We start from the raw sequence: 17,699 nt of genomic DNA on the forward strand, positions 1-17,699 counted from the left end.
ATTTGAGGGTATATATACACTTGTAATTTTTAATATATACTGCCACATTCCCAGTGATAGAGATGTTACCAGTTCCTTTGATATTCTGTGAGTAGAAGTGACTGTTTCCTTAATCTTTACTAATCTGACAGTTGAAAAAAAATGGTGCTTAGAATAGATTTAAATGAGATTTAGCTCAGGGCTAGAGAATTGGCTCAGTGGTAAGAGCATTTGTTGCAATTTCAGAGGTTCAATTCCCAGCATCCCCATGTTGGCTGATATCCTTTTGTAACTTCAGTGATATCCTTTTGTAACTTCAGTGCCAGGATATATGACACCCTCTTCTGACCTCTGTGGGGACCAGGCACACACATGGTGCACAGACATATACATTCAGATAAACACTGATACCCATAAAATAATCAAATAAATAAATCTTTAAAAATTAAAAATAAATCGGATTTAGCTCATTATGAGTTATTTTGAGCCCCATCACATATGTCTTAGACTTAGCTGCTTCTGTAAGATCCACAGATCTCCCCCTCATCCCTCCTCCTGTCCCCCCCACCCCCATCTCTCCTAGTCCACTCCCCATCCCCTCCTCCAAAAAGGTGTGGCCTTCCATGGGGAGTTAGCAAAGCCTGGCACATTCAGCTAAGGCAAGTCTAAGCCCCTCCACCTGCATCAAGGCTGTGCAAGGTGTCCCACCATAGGCAATGGGCTTCAAAGCCAGTTCATACACCAGGGATAGATCCTATTCCTATTGTCAGGGGTCCCCTAAAACAGACCAAGCTACAGAACTGTTTTGCCCATGCAGAGGGCCCAGTCCAGTCCCATGCAGGCTCCACAGCTGTCAGTCCAGAGTTCCTGAGTTTCTACTGGGTAAGCTTATCTTTTACTTAATAGTTTGTAAAAGTTCTTTGTATATTAAGCCTTGTAATATGGTTTGAAATTCAGAGGACTTTTTTCATTTATTTCTTGACTTTTATTATAATCGTTTTTACCGTATAGTCACAGCCATCTATCTTGACTTTATGGTTTGTTTTACTCTAGCCATACTTACCTACGTGTGAACTTTGATTAAATTTTTTTTTAGAATTTCATGCATAAGTACTAAATTTACATAATTTTCACCCCTCCTTCCTCCCTCCAATTCTTCCCATATCTTCCTTTCTACTACTTCTCAAGTTCATGACCTCTGTTTCTATAGTTACTTTTGTTTTACTTACTTACACGCACGCACAAAGACCACCTCCTTTAGTGTTGTTTTTATTATGTACTTGTATTCAATACTGAGTACTTGGGTTTGGATAGCCTGTCAGGTGATGTGTCTCTGGAGAAGACTGATTCTCCTCTCTGCAGCCACTGATTGCCTATAACTCTTCATCTGGGGTACGCCCTTGTATATGTTCCTGTCCACATTGGTGTGTTGTTATTATGTAGGTCTTGTGTCAGCAACCATATTGCTGTTATTTCATGAGTACAGAATCCCTGACTTGTCTAGAAAACGTTATCTAACAGCAGGTGTCTGACTCTTACACTCTTTCTTCCACCCCCTCTTCCTTAATGATCCCTGAGCCTTACGTATAGGGGTTGCATTATATAGACGTACTTTTGGGGCTAGGCACCCAATTCTCTGCATTTTGACCAATTGGAGATTTCTGTAAAATTCTCTGTCTTTTACAAAAAGGAGGTTCTTTGATAGGGTTGAGAGCTCTGCTTATCGTGAGTATAAAGATAAGTGTTGAGAATGCATTTAGGAATTATATTCTTTTAAGAGAATGGCAGTAGTGGGTTCTCATCTAAGTTGGCTAGCTACAGGTGTCTGGTAGGTTTATATTACTGGGCATGAAATCCCTCCTGTGGAATGGCTTTAGATCCAATCAGACAGTTGTTTGTAGCCTCCAAAGTTACAGTGGGGCACTGTTGTCATTATTGGAGATAGCCTGCCAGACCTGCAATCGTAATTTATAGGTTTTGCAACTATGAACGATTTTAGAACTGTTGGTTGCTTTTCTCCTTTGGCAGCTTGCATAGCACTTTTGGATACTATGGGAATTAGTCCTCAAGGAGGCTTCCATCTTCGTTGCAGCTTGATTATTCCAGGTCCTGTGTCTGAAGTATGTGGTGTGTTCAGGAGTAGGCTCTTACCTGCAGGTTTTTGCAGGCAACCAAAGGAATGGTAGTAGACTCTATTGCCTGGAGTTTGTTGGAATCCCCTGACTAACACCTCAAAGTGAGCTTTCCTAAGCCTGACACTAGGGTTTTTGTAAGAAAGTCTGTGGTTCTTGGGGAGCATTATCACCTTGTGTGGCATAACTCCATGTAAACTCTTTGCATGTGGTGATATTGTGTTCCCCCCAAATATTGTGCACCCTAATAAACTTATCTGGGGTCAGAGAACAGAATAGCTACTAGATATAGAGGCCAGAAAATGGTGGCACACACGCCTTTAATCCTAGCATTCCAGAGGCAGAGATCTGCCTAGATCTCTCTGAGTTCCAGGCCACATGTGTCCAGAGTCTACTGGACACATGCCAACAAGCTAGGTCTTACAGCAGATCAACTTTTGGTTTTCTGAGACTTCTCCACACTGATTTCCATAGTTGATTCAGACCTAGGATCAACATCCTTAGCAATCAGGAAATGCAAATTAAGACTATTTTGTGATTTCATTTTGCCTCACTCAGGATAGTTAAAATTAAGAAAACAAGTGACAACAAACGCTGATGAGGATTCTAGGAAAGGAATCCTGATTTGCTGTTGGTGGTTTTGTAAACCCATGGGGCCACTATGGAAATCAGTGTGGAGAATTCCCAGAAAACCAAAAGTTGATCTGCTGTAAGACCTAGCTTGTTGGCATGTGTCCAGGAGACTTTGTATCCTACTCCATAGATACTTTTTTAGCCATTTCAATGATACTCTATTCACAATAGCTAGGAAATGGAAACAATCTAGCTGTCCTTCAGCTGATGAATGGATAATGAAAACGTCATACATGCATACATTGGTATTCGATTTAGCTGTAAAGCAAAAGGAAATGGTGAAAATTTCAGGCAACTGAATGGAACTGCGAACTATACTGAATGAGGTAACCAAGGTCCTTGTTACCTTCTCTTCAGTTTCAATGTCTCTGTATTTGCTGTTCCCTGCCTGCTGTTGACTTCATCTTTCAACTCTTTTGAGTCTTTGATCAAATGTCTACTTTCCAGTGAGGTCTTCCCTAAATATTTAATTTTGTATTATAATCTCCCACTCGTTTTGTTTTCTGTCTATGAAAATGTCTCATGGACTTGTAAGATACTTGCTTATGTGTGCCACATCAGGTTGGAGCTCACCAATACTAATGAAACTAGTAGTGATAAACCCCAAAATCTAGGGTCTCAAGTGGGTGCCCCAAGAACCCAGACTCCTCAAGGGGGATATCAGGGTGGGAGTGGAGTTTACACAAAGGTCACAGTGGTCCTTCTTGGAACACTTGCAACTATCCCAGTCACAGTTGAGTGCATCTCTTAATAGAAATCTCTTTACATTGTTACATTGTGGCAGGTGTGATTGAGTAATGATTGAGTCAGGTTGCCCTTGGAACTACTTTTCTTTTTAGTTCCTTATTCTCCTGGGGCTTGGGGGTGTAAGCCTGAAGGGTTAGGGTCTTTCAGTAGGAATGAACATTTTCTGAGTGCTTACCTAAGGAAATAGGATATGATTCTAGGGTCTCAAGTGGGTGCCCCAAGAACCCAGACTCCTCAAGGGGGATATCTGGGCGGGAGTGGAGTTTGCATTATCCAAAACATTTCTGAGATAACCTCTTTAAGAACTGCCTTCAGAGACAACCAAAAGCCTTAAAGGGAAACCATTTTGGTTTCTTAAAAAATGTGGACATCACGTGGGATGAGACGTCTATTAAAGAGGCTGTTTCTTGTGCCTCATCCCAGCTCTGTTGGGTCAGAATCTCTGGGGAAGCTTGCCTTTTAAAGAAACTTCCTGGGTGGTTCCTGGGGCACTGGAAGTTGAGGATCACTGCTTATGTCATCTCTGCAGCTTTGCTTTGTACTTTCTTACCTAACTCAGTGTGGACCAAAGACCTACGACTACAAAACTCAAAGCCACCTCAGAGGGCAGGGGGGTTATCCCAGCAATGCTGAAGAACATTTCCCAAAGAAGCTCCAGAAAAGAGATGGATAATGGAATGGGAGGTAGACTTACAGGAATAACACTGTAGTCAGAAGCATAACTCTTTGGCTGGCCTGTTTTTGGTGTGTCTGACAAATCACACTTCGAGTTAATAGAGTTTCACTATATTTTTCTGTTAAGAGGAAAGGGCAAGAAAAGAAGAATTAATTATGTGTTGGTGAGATTGGGTGTGGCCTCAAAGTTCTTTGATCTTACCTTCTGTTCTTTCTATCCATCTTTAAACACTGAACAAACCCTGAACATGTGTGTGTGTGTGTGTGTGTGTGTGTGTGTGTGTGTGTGTGTGTGTGTTAACCAAATGGCTTATCCTTAGTAGAAAGATACCTTGGATCTTTTTTAAAGGGAACAGCTTTCTTAAACCAAAGAGGCTTCAAAAGAAATGGATGAGCAGCTGAAGTGAAAACATGGTATATAAAGGCTTGACTCAAAATATTGAGTAATATTAGAGCAGACCCATTAGGTTAGACACAGTTTTCATCTGCTGAGTAACCTCTCATTAAAGATGTGGTTCATGGGGCTGCTAAATGTGTGTATATATCAACATTTGTGCATGTGCATGGGGAGACTAGAGGTTAACGTCAGATACTCCTCAGGAGTTTTACCTTGTTTTGTGAAGCATGGTTTTTCCTAGAGATGTGAATTTGCTGTTTACGTTAGGCTGGCTGGCCTGAGAGACATCTTCCTGTATCTCCACCTCTTTGGATTAGGATTACAAATACTGCCACCGTTGATTGAACTCAGATCTTCATAATGTATGACAAGCACTTTACTGACTGAGCGGTCTGCCCTGCTCTGCTCTTTGATTTTCTGAATGACAGTAAAACCATTAACTGCTTTTGTTTAGTTAACAATTCATTGATTTATCTTATTGCGCAAAAAGATTTTTAGCATTGGTGTGAACATACCATTTTAATCATGAAATTGATGATGAAAATGTTAAATAGAGGATGGCTCCATTGGTAAAGGCAGTTGCCACCAACCTAAGGGCTTGAGTTTCATCCCCAGGATCCATGAGGTGGAAGAGAACTGACTTCAGCAAGGTTTCCACGTGTATGGACAGACAGACACACACAACAGTTTTTTTCAATGTTAAATATCATTAAGCATTTAAGAGTAACAAAATAAGTACCAGTTTGAGGGCCTCCTATATACTGAATGTTTTGAATGTCTTCTATATCTTATTCCATTTCCTCCTTGTAAGATTGATCCCATTCATGTCCAGGCTGGGACCGCAAGAAAGACACGGAGAAATGGATGAGATCTACATGAACAGCCTGGACATGAGTGGGAGCAATGAAGGGCGAGGGTCGAGGGAAAGAGAGCGGGAGATCCTAGCTGGATCAAGAAAAGAGAGGGAGAACAAGGAATAGGAGACCATGGTAAATGAAGACCACATGAGAAAAGGAAGAAAAAAAGTGCTAAAGAGGCCCACAGAAATCCACAAAGATACCCCCACAAAAGACTGCTGGCAATGGTCGAGAGACAGCTGCGACTGACCTGCTCTGGTGATGGGATGGCCAAACACCTTAATAGTTGTGCCAGAAATCCCATCCAAGGACAGAGGAATCTGGATGCAGACATCCACGGCTAGGCCCCTGGTGGAGTGCTGGGAGTCTAATTAGTGAGAAAGAGGAGGGTTTATATGAGCGAGAATTGTTGAAACCAAGGTTGGATAAAGCACAAGGACAAATAACCAAATGAATGGAAACACATGAACTATGAACCAAAGGCTGAGGGGCCCCCAACTGGATCAGGCCCTCTGAATAGGTGAGACAGTCGATTGGCTTGATCTGTTTGGGAGGCATCTAGGCAGTGGTACCAGGTCCTGTGCTCATTGCATGAGTTGGCTGTTTGAAACCTGGGACTTATGCAGGGACGCTTGGCTCAATCTGGGAGGAGGGGACTGGACCTGCCTGGACTGAGTCTATCAGGTGGATCCCAGTCCTTGGGGGAGACCTTGATCTGGAGGTGGTGGGAATGGGGAGTGGGCTGGGGGGAAGGGGAGGGGGGCAGCAAGGGAGAGAACAAGGGAATCTGTGGCTATTATGTAGAACTGAATAGTATTGTTAAATAAATAAATAAATAAATAAATAAATAAATAAATAAATAAATAAATGAAGATTGATATGTTAAAAGATCGGTTCACTCTACTTTATCTTGGAGTCTCCTTTAAACTTGTGGAAATCACATTGAAAAATTATAATCACCTTAAATAGGATAGTGACGGTATTGTGACCTCCATTTTTTTTTTAAATCAAAAATAGTGGCTGTCATACATATTCAGCAAAAAGTAAGTTTACAGAATTTAATCTCCCTGGGCCCAGTGTGGTGGCACACACTTGAAATCCCTGCCCTTGCAAGCTAGAAGAAGAAGGATCAGGAGTCTGACAGCAGCCTGGGCTGCATGAGAACCTATCTGCTGTGGGATGTTCTGTATGTCCTGTGGGAGCCCGTTCTCGGGTTCCTCGTGGCTTTACCCAGCAGGTCTGCATAGAGGATGATTAGGACCACGGGTCTGAGTGCAGGTGTCTGAGATGGTCTGCATTTGGGTGTGCTGGGTCTGTATGTCAAATTGCTCTGATTGGTCAATAAATAAAACCTGATTGTCCGTGGTTAGGCAGGAAGTATAGACGGTACTAACAGAGAGGAGAAATAAAAGAACAGGAAGGCAGGAGACTGCCTGGAGCTGCTGCCAGGACAAGGAAGATGTAAAGTATCGGTAAGCCACGATCCACGTGGCAAGGTATAGATTTGTGGAAATAGATTAATTTAAGCTATAAGAACAGTTAGAAAGAAGCCTGCCACGGCCATACAGTTTGTAAGCAAAATAAGTCTCTGTGTTTACTTGGTTGGGTCTGAGCGCCTGTGGGACTGGCGCGTGACAAAGATTTGTCCTGACTGTGGGCAAGGCAGGAAAACTCTAGCTACACCTATCTCAAAAATTAAAGAGGAGAGGAGGTTTTTCATCTCTTCCCCACTAAATAGGTAGGTGCCATGTAATGAAGTACAATTTATGTAAGTCAGTGAGTTGTGTAATTATGACTTTGACTGAAAGAAACTAAAGTAGTTCATGCTCTGAATTAAAATAAGACTATTTTTTTTTGTATCTGACGTACTAATAATCCTGATTTCCATTGGCAAGATAGAAAAGATCTATACTTTATATACTGAAAAATGAATAGTTAGTACATGCTAACCATCTGCCGTTCTGCTTATTTTCCTTTCCAAACTTGAAATTGAAACTATTTGACCTCATCTTCCCTCTCTTTGGTTTTCCAACAGTTCTGATAGACTTAGTAGATATAAACTTGATTGCAGCTTTTGTCACTTTCTCAGTCTGTCTTTCTATCTCCCCTCTCTTATTTCCTTATTTATCCCCTTAGATGTTATCACTTTTGGTCTTTCCCAAATTGTCATTTTAGATTTTGTTTTCAGGGAGTTGATTTGGCATAACTTTTTTAAAACTTTATTTTGGAGGTGTGTGTGTGTGTGTGTGTGTGTGTGTGTGTGTGTGTGTGTGTGTGTGTGTGTGTGTGTGCGCGCAAATGTGTATGCCCACTTGAGCACTGAGAGGATCTTGGCATCTTGCTCTGTCAACCCTTGCCTTATTCCATTGAGACAGGATGTCTCACTGAATCTGGCTCTAGGCTGGAGGACAGTAAGCCCTATCAATCTTCTGGTTTCCACCTGCTTAGTGCTGAGGTCACTGGTGTGTGGCCACCCCTGGCTTTTATTTTTTTCATCATGCATACTGGGAATCTAAACTCAGGTGCTTATGCTTCTACAGCAAGCGCCCTTTCCCACTGAACCACCTCTCCAACCCTCACAATTATTCATTCCCTTCTTCAAATAATTCAGTGATTGATAGGTCATTGGTTTACTTAAATCCTCTACAGTTAAAAAAGAAAAGAAGAGATTTCCCAGTATTGCATAAGTTATTGTTTCCCACTTTGGGGTAGAAATTACTGGAATCTAATGGTTGTAGCAACCATTTATTTATTTCTTCATGACATCTGACTGAAGAATATAGAGTGAGTTGCAGTTGGGTTGAGAATTTTAGCCCTCCCCACCAGGTGTTGTGGAATATTTTTAACTGTTCAAAGGGAAAAAAATACCACAAATAAGTGTTGTTTTTTTTTTTTTTAAATTTTACCAAAAAAAAGTACCTATTCCCTTAAAACAGCTTACTTTTCCCATGTCTGTTTTTCTGGTTTTGGACTAATTTGAGCTAATGTGATCTTCCCTTCCTACCTTTTCCCTTCCCTTCTCCCTTCCTCCCATTCCCCTCCCTCATGTCTCCCTCTCTCTTTCTGTATCCTTCTTTCTACCCTTTCAATAGCTTACTCTTTTCCTTCCTTTCTTCTTCCCTTTCAAGGGACCAGGGGGCATCCTGTTTAGCTAGAAAGGCCAGTGCTGTGATGGCATCTACTGTGTGATAGCCACTCAATCCATTGGTGTGAAAGCAACAAGGACTTATTTTCTCCCTTTTGTAGGAAATAGCATTCCAACTGTTTTTTGACATCTTTTATTTTAGAGGTTACCAATGATCAACTCAGGGTCAAGTCTGCTTTCAAATATTTTAGTAAGACATAGAAAGAAAAATGAGACCCTAACTTGCTAGTCTACTAATCTACACATCCCTGTTGATGAGTTAAAGCTTTATGAGTGTGAAATTTGGTATGGAAGCTTAGTCTGCTTGAGAACCTTTTATCCCATAATAGTTGTGGAATGTGAAGATTTGAATTTTCATAGGGGCACTGATATTTCTTGGCTGACAATGGATTTCTTAAGGCCTTGTCATTTCAAATTGCCATGAGGTCTGGTTATTGCACTAACCGTGTATATGAACCGGCCTCCCAATGAACTTACTGCAGTGGTGCTAACTTGTCTTGACACTCTGGCTGACAGTCCTAGTTGCCCTTAACAAGATCTACTTTCTGTAGTCACAGCACAGGTTTTACAAAAGATTCAGCCTAAATTTCTGAAATGAATTTCTATTGACAGAAAATGTACTGGCTTTAAAAATTAAGAGGTTTGATTCTGTTTTGAATTGGTTATCAAATGAATCTGAGCACATGACATTTTAATACCGTTTGTCTTTTCAAATAGATTTACCGTCTAATGCATGTGACGACAGGACTTTGCTCATCAGCTAGAACATACATTTCAGAGGAGTTGTTACCTAAAATATTATCATAAGGCATAAGAAAACACACGATTTAAGTTGCCTTTCATGAACATAATTAAGAATTAATAAGCTAGTACCAGTGGCTAGTCTCCAGAATTTCCACTGTTTTGCCTTTTGTGACCTGTGTTATTAAAAGTCCATTATTTTTACAGACTTTATTAAATTGGATCTTATTAAAGCATTCTATATTTGCATTTGGTCTTTCATAATTCATTATTATTATGACATTTACTTTTTACCATCAGATCTGAAAACATATCATAAGCTACCCTTTTCTCTTGAAAGAAATGCTAATTTCAAACAGTCCTCTAATAGAAGAGAAAAGCTTTATCAGTTTTTTCATTTATTCCAGATCGTGTTAAGAATACTAATGCTAGACTTCAGTATGCTAATATCTCTGAGCTTTTTTGGCCAAAAGCATAGAATTGTTGTTTTTGTTCCACACTAAGTACAAACTAGAAGACCTACTACTTCTAGAAGAGACCCAACATTCCAGCCTTGTACTTGATTTTAAGTACTTAGGAAAATGTTGCTAAATCTATTTTTAAATTATGCTAGTCATTTTACCTTTTTACTACACTATATTGTTTATCGTAGTTAAGAAATTCTCTCCTGGATATTCTTTTGTTTTTTCAGAATTTAAGTAGTATATCTTGCACTATTTGAGAATTAAGAAGAATCCCATGCTGTCATCCCTTGACAGCAATTAGGGTGTGCTTTCTTCTTTTCTATATGACAACCATTAAAGATTTAGTTGAAAACTCAACATAGTAAAATTTTCCATACTGATGTAAGTCAGGCTATATAATCTTTACATGAATGTTAATGGCTTCTCAGATCTACTAATTTGTTTGAAACTTACTTTGGTTTTGTTTTGTTTCAGATTTCTGACCATGTGCAATAGACACTTTGGCAGTGTTATTGCACAGACCATTCGGACTCAAAAAACAGATCAGTTTCCACTTTTCCTGATTATCATGGGAAAGCGGTCATCTAATGAAGTGTTAAATGTGATACAAGGTAAAGTACATGTCACAATGGTAATAAAGTTTTATATATGTTCATCATTTTTCCCTATAAAGCTGACAATATTTCTTGCTATTGATAAATGTCTTTACATTTTAAAATTTAAAACATCCTGAAGAGCATCTTCAGGTAATATGGAAAAAAAAATCAAATATGCTGTTTTTAAAAAATCTATCAGAAATACCTTAATAGAAATGCATACCTCATTGGACATAGAACAGTTAAGTTAATGTTCAGAAATGCTTAATTCCCTAAAACTAGCAGTTAGGTTAGTCATTTGTCTAATATCACATTTATTTCTTTTGATTTATAGCTGTAATATTGAAAGAATTACTTATCTTTAATTATCTAGAAAATCCAGTGAAAACTATACATTGCAAATTGAATTTTTCATATGTCAATTGTTCCACCTTATTTGTGTGACTTCATCCTAAGATACAACCCTGAGGCAAAAAGCTGTGGAATTCCTATAATTTTAATCATAGTTTACATTTTCCTGTACATGTAACCATACTTTACATTGTTTCTTTTAAAAAAAAAAAAAAAAAAAAGGTGAATGAATGGTTTTATTGTTGTTACTAACACATCCAAAAGCTAGAGTAAAAAATTTGCTGTATACATGGGAAATCTTAAATAAAAACAGTACATCTGCTCTGTGCTGCCAGGAAAAAGATTTTTCAAGTACTACAATCTAAAGCTTGAGTCTAGGGTACTTCATTTCTGCCCCATTTAAGTCTGATAGGGGAGGGGGATTTGTGCATTCCAGTGCCTTTAAAGCCTAAACAAAACAAGAGCTCAGGTATTTTGTTTTCTTTATAAGCAGAGCATTTAGTTTCCAGAGCATAGTTTCCTAGGCAGTCTTTTAAAAAGACCTGCTGAGAGGGAGCTGATTCCCATGGGGTGAGTAGAAAGTGAAGACATTTCTTTCTTGTTTTCTTCATCAGAGGCAATATTGTGATAGCTTGTGTTTTGCAAACCGTGTACTCCAGAAGCCCTGATTTTAGGAAATCTTCAAGGTCATAAATATTGTCATTATTATCATAGATGAGAATTTTGTTTTACTTTACGTTGTTTTTGTAGATTAGTTGTGTTTGTCCCTTTTTACTATGTTAACACACTAGTGGCTCAAAAGCACTGATTTCTAAAGCTGTTGTCATGTTAGTGTGAGTCAGGCCTCTGACATGAACATCTTCTGTTAGTCACGTCCTTCATTGCCATGCATAACAATTAGAAAAGGAAAGGCTAGTTAATAGCCTTCTGGAAGAAGACGTTTCTGTCTTAGAATTTTAGCCCTTTTGTTAGTTGATACGAACCAATATATTCTAGTTGTCTCAAAGAAAAGCATTTGTGTGGTTTCTTGAAGTAAACTAATTGCTTCTCCCCACCTTCCCCGAAATCATTTTTACTGCTTGACAAATTATGCTTGTGTAGACTGGGCATTTGGCAAACATTTTCTATAAAATAAACAAAGTAAATCTGTCACTTTCAAGTAAAAGAACTAGATATATTTGTTGCCAATGGTAAAATTTGAGTTTTCAGTATAAAAATTTATGTCCTCCACTGTCAGACAGCATAAATCCTTTTCTGATGACATTAGTAGTGATATTAACAAATGTGATTTTTTTATATATATCATACAACATCAACATTCAGAAGAAATGCATAACTTAGTGAAGTAATGTTTTCCAAAGGCATTGATTCTTAATGGAATAAAATTATACATTGAAAAAAAGATCATGGAGCTGGTACTGTAGGGTGCACCTATAATCTCAGCTACTCTGGTGGCTGAGGCAGGAAGATCAAGAGTTCAAGGTCAGCCTGAATCCAGGGAAGCCATGGAGTTTAGAGGGGGAAGAGGAAAAGAGTTATCAAAGAGTTCTTAGTGTAACAAAGAACAAAAGTGTATTTCTTGATACTTTCAAATTCTACGTGCTACTAATTTGAAGAAATTTTTCTTGTCAAACTGAGTATAGTATCAAAGAAATGTAACTACAAATGACTATTAAAGTGTTTTTTTTTTTTATTTTCTGACTACATCTGCAGAAGGCCACATATTCTTCATAAATTTTAACCAATACAACACATTTTTACTGGTTTAATATCGAAACAGATATAAAGGTATAATTGTTTTCTATTGAGCCAGATGATACAGAAATATGTGAAAGTGTTACAATCATGCCACTCTTCTCACTAACCTTTTTCTTCTGGAATAAGTTTTTTTCTTTTAAAGAAATATAACATTTATATTAGTTTATAATGAGCACTATTACTTTTAAATGAATTGATACATATGTTGTAAATATTTTTATTGTAACTTCTCTTTAAATTTTTGTATTACATGTATTTGTTTTGTGTATATGCTCTCTTCTTCACTATATATGTTCCATGGGCTGAACTCAGATTATCAGGCTTGGCACTAGCACCTTTACCCACTGAACCATTTAAAGTTTCTAATAAAGTAAATGTCAGTGGCTATGGTAGTTTGAATGAGAAATCCTCCTCACAAGCTCAGGTGTTTGATGTTGGTGGTGCTGTTTGAAGAGGCTCAAAACTTGTAGGAGGCGTGGCCTTGATGGAGGAAGTGTGCCCCTGGAGGCAGACGTTGAGAATATGTAGCCTTTCTCCCCTCTGGTTTGCTCTTTGCTTCTTGTGTGATGTGAGAGCTTCCTGTTCTACCTCTGTGCCATGCTTTCTTGCCATAATGAACTCCATCCCTCTGGAGCCATAAGCCAAAATAAACTCAAGGTTTCTTTTGGTCATGGTAGTTTATTACAGCAACAGAAGAGCTGTAACACATACAAACTAAAGTTATTTTGAGAATTCCAAAGTTTTTAAGAGCACAAAGGCTCCAGAGACCAAGTTTGGAAGCTGATACTGTAGGGCATACATTTTCCCTAAACTGCAATTACTGGTGCCCTTTTCTGTCTCTAACCATTAAGGACTCAGGTATGAAGTATGTACAAGCTCAGTTTTCAATGGGTCCTCCCTGGTAGGGCTGAACATGGCCAGTGAGCAGTAGCTCAAGCCTAAACATTAATGACATATGTTAGCACTCATTTAACTAAGTACTTTTCCACTTATAATTTGACTATTTTGGCCTATGGTTCCAGAAAGGAAATCCATAATAATGAGGAAGACATGGCAGCAGGCATTCAGAGCAGTAAGTTGGTTGATCATATTTCACAACCTATGAAACAAAACAAACCGAAAGTGGGACAGAGTTATAAACTCTTACAGCATACCCCTGTGACATACTTCCTTCATCGAGGCTCCACATTCTAAAAGTTCCATGACCTCTGTGTAGCACCACCAGCTGGGGATCAAGTGTTCAAGCACATGAGCCTGAGGAGACAGTTATTCAGACCACCACCAGTGCATGCCATAAAGTGCTCTTCTCATACTTAGACTTCTACTCATGCTAGTTACAAAGAAGGTGCAGAAACTCGGTCTTACCCAGTAACAGTTCAGAACCTTCTTTTTGCTCTCTGTCATATCTGTTAGTAATAGCTACCAATGACGGTACTCCATGGTAGGTGATACATTATCTCTGCTACTTTGAAGAACCTTGCAGAGGAGTATTACCTTTCTTTTGAGAATAAGAAAATTGATCCTTAGCTATAATCTACTCATTCTTGTATTCATTTTTTTTTAACATTTTTATTTTATGTGTATGAGTGTTTTGCCTGCATGTATGTCTGTGCTTCACATGTTTCCCTAGTATCCTCAGAGGCCAGAAGAGTATGGCAGAGTCTTCTGAAACTGAAGTTATAGATGGTTGTGAGCTGCCATGTGGGTTCTGGAAATTGAACCTAGGTCATCTGGAAGAACAACAGCAAGTGCTCTTAACCACTGAGCCATCATTCTAGCCCCTCCTTCATTTTCATATGAAGCAGATACTTATGGAGCACTTGTTATAAGCTAGACAGTTTCTAGGAACTATATCAAATAGCTTGTGAGTAGCACAATCTTATTGCAAGTCTTAGTTCAAGGCCAATTCTATTTTCTTAGTCCCCAGATAATGTGTGTCCTGTAACTTATTTGAGAGAACAAACTATGAACTGGGTCATTTTGTTCGTTGAGTACCACAGAAGCTCCCAACCCCCTGCTGCCACTGATCATGGGAAAATTGTAAAAAAGGCCTTTGAGAAATATTAGCCATGTGAAAAACACCGTCAAGGATGCTTGCTCTTTATCATCCTGATGTCATTTTATTTATGTGACATGAAGACATCACAGGCCCTGGAGAAACTGTCTCTTTCTGCCTGTAGGTTTGAGAAGAGAGAAATTTCCCTTATGTAATCTCATGAATTTCTCTTTTGTAGGTCATCCAAAGCAAAATTTTATGCATTTAGGAAATGTTATTTAAACATGTTATGTTTCTTTTAGATTTAAGGAGTAAATGGCATCAAAGAAAAATCAAGCATCTTTAAACCCCTCTTCATAAAGATCATAGTCCATTCATTTAAAAGCATACAAAGAGAAAATATTGAAGAAAATAATTTTTTCAAACATTGAATTCCTGTTTGTTTTGCCAGGGAATTTTTAACAATGATTCCAAGTATAGACAATGATTGGGGGGCGGGCAGACTTTGAGGATTGAGAACATAGCTTAGTTGTAAAGTGGTCATCTAGAATGTCAGTCTCCAGGTCCACATTGGTGGGGGTTAGGGGTGGGGGTGGTACGGAGGACAGGAAAAAGTGAGGGGCGTGGGAATTAGGACTGGCTTCTGAATTAGACTCACCTGGTTTCAAGTCCTGACCCTGTGATTACTGCCTTGATCTTGATTGGGTGGGTTTCTTGAGCCCTTCAAAGTTGGGTTTCCTTCTCTTGAAAATCTAAATTATAATCACTTCTTCATAGAATTGTTGTGCAGATTAAATGAGATGAAAGTTATTTAGCCTAATCACTGACATATAAACAATTGGTAGCTGTAGCTAGTGTTATTAATGCCATTGTTTTTATAAATTGGACCTTTGAACCTCACAGCTTTGGACATTCTTCTTTCTGGTGCTAAATGTTAATTAAAGCTGAAAGGTTTTGTTGTTGTTGTTTGGGGTTTTTTGTTTTTGTTTTTCATGACAAAGTTTCTCTGTGTAGTCCTGGCTGTCCTGGAACTCTCTGTAGACCAGGCTAGCCTCTAACTCAGAGATCCACCTGCCTCTGTCTCTCAAGTGTTGGGATTAAAGGCATGTGCTATCACTGCCCAGCATATGAAAGTATTTTCAATAGTAGCATTCCAGTCTGTAATTTCTAATACTGATAATTTCTTTATTGTTAATTCCAGAATGACTTTTCATTTCTAATAATTTTACTAACTTGAAGTTATATAAATTTTACATAAAGCTTTGAATCTCCATTAGGTAATACAACAGTGGATGAGTTAATGATGAGACTCATGGCTGCAATGGAGATTTTCTCAGCTCAACAACAGGAAGACATAAAAGATGAGGTAAGATAAGAGGTAAAGTGGAGTTTGATCAGGTGATTTGTCAGTGGTGATGAGTGGCTGTATCATGACTGATAGGTAAGGATGTAAAGATGCTGTTCTAAATTTGCCAAGGTCCCTTATGTCATCAGTGTGATGACTCTTTGGTTTTTTTCTTGTCATGATTTCAAGTTCTAAAGATTTGTTTAAATTTACATTTTACTAGATTTAGGGTGCTAGACATTTCACTCTGCAAGAAAAAAATTCAGTGGCTTTTTTGCAAACTTTGGTCCAGGAAATTTTCTGTTTACCATTTTATCACTCCTTTTTATATATGCTTAATAGGTGGTACTGTGCGGGGGCCTGGTTTTGATAGAGGTATTGCCAACTTTAGGGTTTGATATGGAGTATATAAAGGAATAGCTTTATTTTCCTTCATTACTGTGGTCTCCTGCTGGTACCTCTGGGTGATCCAATCCAATCAAAAGCTTTGTAGAACATGGATTCTGAAGGTCAAATACAAGACAGGCCAACCTAGGTTGGGATGATTATTTTTTTAATTGGAAAACAGAGGGTCAAAGTTAAGCATATTTACCCAGGGTCATCTAGCTGATATCTGCTTTAGCAATCCCTTAATCATTAACACTGGATCAGTCAAGAAATTTCTGGATTTAGAAAACAAATCTATTAAGAAAATATGAAGAGCTGGGTGGTGGCAGCACGCGCCTTTAATCCCAGCACTCGGGAGGCAGAGGCAGGCAGATCTCTCTAAGTTTGAGGCCAGCCTGGTCTACAAAGGGAGTTCCAGGGAATGCGTAAAACTACACAAAGAAACCCTGCCTTGAAAAACCAAATAATAATAATAATAATAATAATAATAATAATAATAATAATAATATAGCAGATATTAGCATTTGTTAATTTTATGTGCTAAGCTTATGGGTATTTGTAATCTTATGCTCTAATTTTTGTTTTTAATTTTTCTATAGAATAACAAATGGAAAAAGTAATTCTAAGCAATGAAAGTATGAAGGAATTATGCATGTTTTCAGTAGAATACTCTTTAGTTATTGGAAATGTGAAACTGTATACAATTTTAATTTAATCATATACTAGTGTATTTTGCTTTGTTTCTTTACTTCTGTCTTTCATTCAATTAACAGGGTTTGTGTTTTTTGTTTTGTTTGTTTTTCTTTGGTTTGGTTTGGGGTGGGGGAGCAATTAGTTCTGTTTTCTTTGAGTGTTTGTTTTGAAATGGGGTCTCCCTATGTAGCCTTGGCTTCCTGGAACTCAAAATGTAGACCAGGCTGACCTGGAACTCACAGAGATCTGCTTGCTTTTGCCTCCCAGTTGTGGGAATAAAGGTGTGTGTCACCACACTGGGCCCAGTTATGTTTGTTTATTTTGTCTGGAGGGGTCATCTCTTACTCCTGTTTATAGCTCTGTCTCCTTATGCCTAGAACAAATTCATTAGTCACTAGATATTTCTTAATTGATTAAGTAAATGAATATTTGGAAGACTTTACATGAAAAAAATAACTTGAAAAGGCAGTGGTTAATTATGGTGATATAAACATAAGGTCTCCCAGTAACAGGTTAACAGAGTGCTAGGACTGGCCTTGCTCTCTCCTGTTCTGTTTTCTGAGACAGGATCTCTCAAGCCCCCCTTGAGACAGAACCTCATGTGTCTCAGGGAAATGTAGCCAAGGATGATCCAGAACTTGTATTACTCTTCTCTCCATTTCCTAAGTGCTGGCTTATAAGTATGCACCACTGTGCCTGATTTTCAAATCCAGGATTTCATGCATGCTACACATGTGATATACCAAATGAGCCTCATCTTCAGCTACTGGTTTAGCTCTTTAATGCTTAGTGTGTTGCTTTTA

General features: G+C 38.5%; 1 protein-coding gene across 1 annotated transcript in view; it reads left to right on the forward strand.

Annotated features, from left to right (window-relative positions):
• Faf1 (Fas associated factor 1) overlaps nt 1-17,699 on the forward strand; it is a 339,484-nt gene that overhangs the window by 243,667 nt on the left and 78,118 nt on the right. Inside the window, exons 14-15 of the mRNA XM_076564728.1 lie at nt 10,245-10,381; nt 15,749-15,837. Coding sequence (XP_076420843.1) covers nt 10,245-10,381; nt 15,749-15,837 — 226 coding nt within the window. The remainder of the gene's footprint in view (nt 1-10,244; nt 10,382-15,748; nt 15,838-17,699) is intronic.

This window comes from Peromyscus maniculatus, chromosome 2 (assembly GCF_049852395.1).
Source record: "Peromyscus maniculatus bairdii isolate BWxNUB_F1_BW_parent chromosome 2, HU_Pman_BW_mat_3.1, whole genome shotgun sequence".
NCBI classification, from domain to species: domain Eukaryota; kingdom Metazoa; phylum Chordata; class Mammalia; order Rodentia; family Cricetidae; genus Peromyscus; species Peromyscus maniculatus.